At 37.8% G+C, this 9553-nt stretch overlaps 1 protein-coding gene across 1 annotated transcript in view; it reads left to right on the top strand.

Moving 5' to 3' along the window:
* The window catches only part of ANO2 (anoctamin 2, calcium activated chloride channel), a 188227-nt gene that overhangs the window by 174430 nt on the left and 4244 nt on the right, over positions 1 to 9553 (top strand). Inside the window, exons 19-21 of the mRNA XM_009324365.1 lie at positions 1785 to 1937; positions 2034 to 2086; positions 4042 to 4223. Of these exons, the coding sequence (XP_009322640.1) occupies positions 1785 to 1937; positions 2034 to 2086; positions 4042 to 4223 (388 nt within the window). The remainder of the gene's footprint in view (positions 1 to 1784; positions 1938 to 2033; positions 2087 to 4041; positions 4224 to 9553) is intronic.

The following is a 9553-nucleotide window of genomic DNA, read 5'->3' as shown; positions in this document are numbered from 1 at the left end:
GCAATCTGCACACAAAAAAAGATGCATGCAAGAGAAGATCCTGGAGAAAGCTGTTTTAGCAGCTAGTTGTAGGCTGTGACAACAGTGCCTAAGGAAATTATTTTAAAATAAACAGTTGTGCTATGTAAACCTCTGATTTTCACAAAAAGTGCAACAGATTCATCCCATAGTGGAGAGAGAACTTACACAAGGATTTGCCGAAAAAGAAGTCACAATAAATAGGGTCTCATACACACCAACCCTTTTTCTATACTACTATTTATTTAATTCTGAAGTGTAAGTCAAAGTTAGGTTTATTTGTTTAATTTTATTGGGATTACTGCCTTTGCATTTGGGCAGCATGCTTTTCGGTCTCTTTCCTCTTCTACTCCTCATTAGTTTTCTGGGGTAATAAACCTCTTTCACTTACCTGAAGTATTACCTTAAAATGATGTAGCATTTTTACAAGGAAATGATCCAGTCTCATGAGTAACATTCACCACTGATGCCTCCTGCTTTCCATGGAAGACACAGCCTTTTAGGCAATTTGTTAATTCCTCAGCACCTTGGAGGAGAAAAAAAAAAAAAAAAAATGTCAGCCCTTTTCAGGCTCTAATTATACCTAAAAGAGATTTACCCAGATGAGGTAGATCCTGAAGTGCCACTGAAAGAAGGGGGAAACAAGGATACTCTGCCCACCCAAAAACTGAAGAAGCTTGCTTGGAGGGACTTGGTTTTCTTCTACATTATTCCAAGCATCTCTAGAGCACTGAGAATTGTCAGAAAAACACAGTTGTGTCAGCATTGTGTTTTTGCAGGGTGACATTGGTCCCTTAGCTGCTTAGACGATAATTTGTTTGCATGAAGACAGGTCATCCTATGCCCCAGAAAAGTGTCATAATTCACTCAGAAAACAATGTGGTCTTTTTGTTTATATCATTATACTATAGCTGCTGAGCTGAACTCTGTGGTGCTAGTAGTCTAGTACAAGATGATACAAAATGTGCCATCCACTTCAAAATGAGAGCGTTTTCTCTGGTTGGTTGGTTGGTTGTTTTCCCCTGTGGAAGAAGCCAGGCTTATTAGTTGTGTATCTGTTCTAGCAAGCATGGAGAACTCAGGAGGTCTGTGCTTCATTGCAATACTACTTGTTCTTCGGGACCAGTGGACTAGTGCTTTCTTTCTCCCAAACTGCTTTACCCAAATTGCAAACCCAGAAAAAAAAAGTGACAATAACATTCTCCTTTGCTAGGACTTAAAGAGGAAGATTTCTAACTTTGGAGGATATCAGTGACATAAGGAGGGACGAAAATGCTATATGACACCACAGGCTCATTCATCTACAAAGATACTTATTCTGTTCCTGCTCTTGACAGATTGCCACCGAGTTTTCCAAAGGAAGCTGTGAAGAAACAGTGATGTCTTGTAGATTTTCTCCTTTTGCTTGCTTGTGTATCATTTTCCTTGCAGGCAAAAGGACAGGGAAGAACAGTCTTAATCAGCTACTTACGTATAAATGCAGAAGAATACACCCCGAACCCTTTGTCCTTTATTAAATTTATTATTTACTTTGGCTTGTGCTTGTGCAAGAGACTAGAAGCATCATTAGAAACATTCATAAAGCATAGTGACAAACCTTTCTCTCTTTCATAGCCTTGCTTTGTGATATTTATTACTGGGACTAAATTGTGAAGTGGAGTTTTATGGGTTTTGTAACCCATAAAGCTCATCAATGATTTACTGTCAGCTGCATTTACCAGCTCCCTTCAGAAGATATCAAAAAACATTGCATATTTGTCTTCCAGTTATCCAGTTTGGCTTTGTCACACTCTTTGTTGCCTCCTTCCCTCTGGCACCTCTCTTTGCTCTTCTGAACAACATCATAGAAGTCCGGCTTGATGCAAAAAAGTTTGTTACTGAAGTGAGGAGGCCAGACACAGTAAGAGCAAAAGATATAGGTAAGTAAGGAAAAAACATTACAGTGAAGATAACACCAAAAAGGAAGAAGATAAATTATAGTAAAGTCATTAATAAGTTCTGTTTTTCACTTACAGGAATTTGGTATAACATTTTGAGTGGCATTGGAAAGCTGTCAGTTATCATTAATGTAAGTATTTGGTTACACCAGTTTCTAACCATGATCTTGGGAGATTATGTTGTCCCTCCAACATAATTTAAAAGTGAAGTCTCATTTTCTCAATTGTTATAAAATACCATAAAATCTAAATTATCCAGTTCATTCTTGTGGAAGTGTAAAACATGATTTAATTACAATTGAGATGACCATTCACTCATCTCATTCTCTCTGTCCTTGTGTTATGTAGGACAGGAAGACTAATTCATATAAGAACAACCAGTGAAGGGCATGTAAGCAGGCAACACTCCAGATAATTGACAAAGATCTACTTCTCATTCATACCCATGGCTTTTTCTGTTACTCTGCTAGTATAACTGTTGGTATGAATAAAAAGGATGTAAATATAACATCCTAGATTTTAGGAGCAGAAAGTCCTTAGTTAGATAGCATTAGCATTTGTTCAGATATATACAGGTATGGTTATACTCCTAAACAATTTCTCCCACAGAGTGAGTATTTTTGTAACTAGCTTTTTTTTTTTTTTTGAGTTGGGTTACACACTCTCCAAGCTACAAAATCTTAATGGAAAAATACATTCTTTCAGAGAACAAGAATGATTACATGAACACAATGCGTGTCTGGTATACAGATATGTTTATTGTTCTACATGTATTCCTTAAGTAAAATTTTCCTGTATATGCTTTAAGATAAAAAAAGACTCATGCCCTAAGAGTTTAATCATAATACTATCTAGTGGGTTTTTGACCCACAGATCATACAATCATAGAATCATTTAGATTGGAAAAGACCTTTAAGATTATCGAGTCCAACCATAAAATATCAAAGGTATCAAAGCACTTTAGAAAGGCGGATGATTGTCACTACTGAAGGGGAAACTTTTGCAAAGGTGTTATGCCATTTATCTAGTACAATGGCTTCCAGCACAACAGCCCTCTGTAGCAGTATGTAAGCTATCATTACAACTGGGAGAACTATAATGCCTCCAGAGGAGCAGTGTTGTTTGACTTGGGTGGAGCATTGTTCACTTATGGCTTGGCAGTTTCCAGGATTTAAGGTGGGCAATCTGCACAGCCCTGCACATACCCATAATTTTGCTGTCAGGCATAGATTTCAGGTTTACAGCACCGATCTGTGCTGGATGAACAAAACTCTGCAGCCTCTCGGTTATTGGAAAATACACTTTGCGGATTTATGATCCTTGGTTATTCTCTGTGTCAAACAAACTGACCATTTTTATTTCTTGGGGATTCCATTAAAATATCAGTTAGCTACTTTTTATTGACAGAAATGTAAATATGTGCATACCCAATTTTAAAAAATACTGAACGCCCAGTTCTGCTTCTCCATCTGAATAATATTGATACAGAAGAACTATTTAGCAAAATGTAGTTTTAAATGAATCTAATGAATTCTTATTGATATGATCTAGATACTTCTGTGTCTGATTCACTTCACAATTATACCAGTTTTATACCGGCATGAGATCCACCAATGTCAGATATGTAAATCCTGATGCAGAGGGGAAAATGGAGGATTCCTTTGAAACCTTACACTCAACTGGTTTATCTCAGATAACGCTGTGTAACTGCACCAAATTATACTCCAAATTATACCAGCTAGCTATTATGTCTTGTAGTTTTTTAAAACTAGTGATAAACCTCCTAATGCCTCCAGGGATGGAAAGAGTTGGAGAAATGTACAGTACATTAATTGCTTTTGCTACTGTATGCTCTAAGAAATATTCCACTTCCCTAACTACAGCCTTCCCCTGAAGAGACAGAGCAAGTTACTGTGCGTTATTATAAGTATATGTTCTGTACCAGATCTGGCCATTTAACTCTCACTTCATCACCACTCTAAACTTACTTGAATGTGAAAATTATCACCTGAATTAACTTAATCTGAAACATGTTAGACATCGATTCACAACGCTGTTGTTTGGTTGGGGTTTTTTTGTCTCTCAGGCTTTTGTAATTGCTGTCACATCTGATTTCATTCCACGCCTTATGTATCAATATGCATACAGTCAAAATGGAACCATGCATGGCTTCATCAATCACACGCTCTCATACTTCAATGTCAGTCATCTCAAGGCTGGAACACAGCCAGAAAACTCCCCGTTTGCACAGGATGTTTTATTCTGCAGGTAAAGTACTTCTAATGACAGTTTGCATAGTCAAAGTAATTTCTTTGGGTCTTCTGTTAGACAAAATTTTTCCAAGTGGGAACTGATAATATTTGTCCTCTAAAAAGGTCGTTTTAAGAGTACAGCTTTTAGAGTATTCTCACTATGTTAGAAGGTTCTTAGAAGGGTTTTTCCAATGCATTAAAAGGCAAAATAAACAATTTAGGTGGACTTACTCAAATTAAAAAAAAATCCTTTCTTTATTGAAAGACATAACTTCATTAAAAACAATGAGTTTTTAAAATGGACACCCACTAACTAGAACCAGGCTTTCTTTTTCTTTATTAAGTCCAGTGTTTACCTGATGAGATCTGAGTTTTCAATGTATTCTGCCCATCTTTAAAACCTGCACTGTTCCCCATCTACATGTCTTATATTTCAGATTCATCTTTTCAGACTGGGAAAACAAAGCTCGACTTCCTTTAAAATATGTCTGAAATGTCTAGTCCGCTGCTCCTGTAGTGCAGATACCTATGGAGTAGTTCCAGTTTACATGAGAAATCACTAACATGGTTCCAGGGTTCTCAAAGTAACCTTGCATTTTTATAAAAATATGCAGAAATTCAAAGAGCTGTTTTAAGGCAGTACAACCCAAGGCTGTTCAAAACCGAGCTCCTCAGGTCAATGCTATATTCAACGGCCTGCCTCACCTTCCTTTTGGACTCCCTTGAAATCACACTGTGCTTAGCCTCTGCAATGGCAAGAAATCATCACAAAACTTGCTTTTTTTCTTTGGAAGGAGAGCCTTCATTTATATGGTTTTTACTACACACAGGTCTTTAACTGGCCTCCCTTGTTTTGATGCATAATATATTTGCATATGTTCGCTGTCTTTTTCTGATGCGTGGCAAGGTTTTTTAATCTAGTACTCCTGATAGTTGCCATCTGAACCTGTCCTGGTTCTACAACTAGTTTCACCTCTGTCTTTCCCAGTCTCCTTTCTCAAACTTAGGTCTTCGCTCTCATGCTTTCATTGTGTGGTTTTACTCTGAGATAAAATTTTGGCTAAGGTGCCAAAGGTGGGATTCTCGAAATCTATCACCATATTCTCTCATCATCAGTGTCAAAGCAAGGGCACAAAATCAGTTGCCAAGCAGAGCAGAATGATGAGACGAATCTGATAGGTGACATTCACATGCCATCTAGCATCAGATTGGCTTTTTCTTGCAATACTGGTTTATTGAATACTCAGATACTGGCAGAAAATACTGCTAGTACTGTAGATATTGTAAATATCAAGTAGTGTTTTCTGGTTAGAGCTTCACAGTTCTTTCTTCTTTCCTCCCATTCACTTGAATTCATTGTCCTTGATAAATCTGTATTCAAAATACAGATAGATTTCTTCATTATTAGTTCCAATGATCCCTACATTTCTGCATATCTGACATTCAGAGTTTCCTAAAGAAATTTACAGAGTAGATAGAGATAGCTAAAGCAGCTGGAAATTTTTTATAAGGTTACCATTAAGTTATGACTATTAGTCTCTTCTGTAAATCTGCAAGAGCAGCTCTCAACAGGACAAAGAAGGCTTGTAACTAAAGCTAGTTAGGATGCACATTTTTGTTGTACCAAAATGTTTGTCTTTATGTTAAAGTTGGGGAGAGAAAATATTTCAAATAAATCAAGCATTTTGATTTAAAAAAAAAATTAAAACCCCACAAAAGTCAATTAATTTTAAATATTTGCTGATTTTACCCTTCCAAAAATAAGAAACAAGCAGCCACTTAAAAGCAAAGAGAAATTAAATTTGTAATTATGCTTCCAACAGGTGCTGTAAATTGCCCTTCGGAAGAGTTCATTTCTTTTTACTGATTATTTAAGGGATCATATTTTAGCTAGGTTCCCGAAGTAGCCAAAAACCTCCCCTTGCTTCTAAATGACTGCACATTTCTAAATGTAGACTACATACCTACCTCCCTCAAAATCAGTTTTTTTCTCCATTCTGATTTTATTAGGGAATAAGATATTTTGCTCAAATAGCTTGAGAAGGGGTACATGGAAGTTCTTCAGTGAGGCCTACAAATCAATACTCATCTTAGGGAATATATTAAATATTGTAATGTAAACATTTTCAAGAAAGAAGTCTTAAGGTTGGCATTATTCAATGTAGTTTGCGCATGTTTCTCTCCTGCTTCTGTGCAAGCAAACTTTAATCATACTTAGGATCCCACTGATTTTAAGCAGATTATTTATCTCACCCAACTATAACCCACAAATTACGCAGCTCAGTAATACAGAGAGAAATCTGGCCCTCTAACTCAGACACTGCTCTTGGGATTGCCTTTGGGACGTACCTACCTTCTTACCTTGACTACAGTGGAGGCTAGATGAGTGCACAGATAAGATTCCTAAGTTTTAAGCAGGTAAAGAGAGAGTGTATAACTCAGCACAGCCATGTCCCGGTGTCAGGAACTTTGTTAAACGAATCTCTGCTGCCTCTTGGGAGGTGGTCAGATGAGAGTTAAGGGCAGAGAGAGAGGAAAAAATAGCTCTCCAGTGCTTAAAGCTGCATGCTGTGCTCTACCTGCCATTTTGCTCGTGGCAGGCAGGGTAAAGCACCTTAAACCTGGGGCCTGTCCTCTTTCTTTTCGCAAAATGTTGTTCCATGTGAGCTCTGCTATCCCCCATTTCAGTATGTCGATAGGACTTATTTCTTAGTATAATGTTATGTGTGAAAGTATGCAGCATCTCCGTACTTTCTGATAGACTTGTAAGTCTGTGAAATCCTTTTCTGCTCTCAGTTCCTAGCACTTTTTAATTTGTATCCCCAAATTAGCCTGTGTTTTCCTTCAACAAGCATCTCGATCCACATGGATCTCCCACTTCACTGTGACTTCGCTACTTTCACTTTGCTACTGTTTACCTGGGCTCAGTCACTGGCCTCTTTGGTGTATGACTGCCAGTGTATTTGGCAACGTGTGCATTAAAAACGGTGATGAAATACACTCCTCAGATGAGCATGGATTCAACACAGAGAGAGGGGAACAATCCATACTAGGTATAAAAGTGGTCCCCGCCTGATAATATCAAGTCTATGCCACTGGGGAAAAAAAGGAAAAAATTGATTGCAAACAAGAAGCATATACTAAATGTTTGACCGTGTACTAGCCTGAATGAGAAACAACTATGAGAACATTTCTGTTCCATTATCAGGAAACAATTAGGAAAATATGTCAGCATCCACATTCACTGTTTCTTGTTATCACCCGCCTCATTTGAATCTTATCAAAATCACAGCTTTGGACAGAACTATCACTGTGATAAAATATGGGGTATCTAGCTTGTGTCCCAAGGGACAAGCAACAAACACTGTCCCTTAAGCTGGAACTAAAATCTGCTTTTCTGTTTCTGGCAAATATGTTGGGAACAAGCTGACCTCTCTTATTCTTAGATTTCTGTGACCTCTGGAGATAAATGTGGTTACAATAAGCCTGCATTTTGCTCCTTACGGGCATTGCCAGAGATTAAGGTATCTTAAAAATAACCGTAACAAGCCAGAAACAACTCTCCCACCGAACATCCAGATACATTCTTTGAATATTTTGAGCAGCATTTTCTACAACGTTTTGAACTCTTTGACACTGCTTCCAAATAAACATTGCTCTAACGCCATTCTGATGCGTAGTATTAGTTGTAATGATTTTTTTTCAGAACAAAACGACATTTGTGTAGCTGAAGGCAAATTAAAAGCAAACCTTGCTAAGTTATGTGACATTTTTATTGGTTTAGCCCTTTTAATCTTTGTAATCTGGTATGATAATGGAGTACATGAAAGCATACTGATCACACTGAAAAGAAGAAAGCAGCAGATAGGGAGTCATTAAAGGGACTTTTCCCTTAACACAAGCCTGCTCTAATATTCATCAAATTTATAAAGTGTCTTTGAATGAATTAATTTTCTTAATGCCCTGGGATTCATCTCATCGAATCTCAATGATCAGTCATGGATTCTAATGTTTTTCCCTGAACAATTCTTGTATACTCGTGCATTGCTGAAGCACTACTTCCTTGTGACTCAGTCATGTTTTCTTCAATTTCTTCTCAAAGACCAGCTGAAAAAGGTAATCAAAAAGATCAGCTTATTTAGACTGATTCGCAATTCCATGTACATACACATTTTGATTTTTTCTACCAGTCTTTCTTTTTCCCCACGCAATATAGTTTTTAAATATACTTGCATATTTCTTTTAGTTCTGCCTGCAGTTCAGTTTTGTCTAAGTCTTGCCTGGTCCTCTCCATCCATCCTCAATTCCCTAATATATCTCCATTCTCAGTGTGCATTTTTCTTTTTTCCCCTCAGAACTTCTCTGTGTCGTATTCTTAAACCACATTGACTACTTTATATTCTTGTCCTTTTTCAGTGGAATTAGAGTTGTTTGCTAGATTTTAAACACAATAGTCTTTGGACCACCAGTTGTTTGCTCTTCCTAGTGTACCTGCTGAAACAAATTTTTTAAGAATGAAGAATTGAAGAGGTGAGGGAAAAGATGGACTTTTTTTAAAAGAAACTACCTGTAGAATATAGTAGTTAGAAAAGTCCTGGGTTATTGCACTTTGAAGTCCCATGTGCCATAGAATAATTAAAAAGGGAGGTGGGGAGGAGTCCCGACTACCTTGTCTGTAGCTCTGACAACATGTCCCTTCACCATAAATCATTTGCTAGTGTTCTGTTGAATGTAGATTCAGGCATCATAAGCAGTGTGATTTCCAGCTGAGCCAGGAGAAATTGCCATGGGGTCTGATGTCCTGCAATACTTACATAGTTTGTGAAGCTCAGAGTACATTAAATGGAAAATTTAACCACAGTTGGTGACCCTTGCAGGTGAACCTGGGCTCCATTTCAAGACTGGGATTGATTTATAGTGCTAGGCAAAATCCACAACAAACTCAGTGGTTTTCCTTGGCTTTGATGTTCAAGCAGATTAAGTTCAAGGGAACTGATTCTGGCCCTCGCTGCAGCCCTTGTACAGAGATTTGAGAGACAATACAGGAGTCTACATTGTACAGAAAGGTACTAGAGGGGGAATCTCACAGCGCAGGCACAGCATAGGATGAAACAGGAATCCTGTGTAAGACAGGACGGAGAGCTCAACTGCTGTGTATACACCACTGAACAAAAGAAATAATCCAGGATCTAACACAGCCCATGTAGTGCTTCCATAAATTAATACAGCCCACAATTTAAAGTTGTTTTCTCCTCCTCTCCCTCTCCTCATCGTGGGTTGTACCTTGTGTCCTTTGTCTCCAGAAGGTGCAGCACAGAATAACATCCAGCATTTCAGACTGAATTT

Source organism: Pygoscelis adeliae, unplaced genomic scaffold, assembly GCF_000699105.1.
Source record: "Pygoscelis adeliae isolate BGI_AS28 unplaced genomic scaffold, ASM69910v1 Scaffold65, whole genome shotgun sequence".
NCBI classification, from domain to species: Eukaryota; Metazoa; Chordata; class Aves; order Sphenisciformes; family Spheniscidae; genus Pygoscelis; species Pygoscelis adeliae.
The sequence above is the reverse complement of the archived record's forward strand: the minus strand, read 5'-3'. Positions and strand labels throughout refer to the sequence as shown.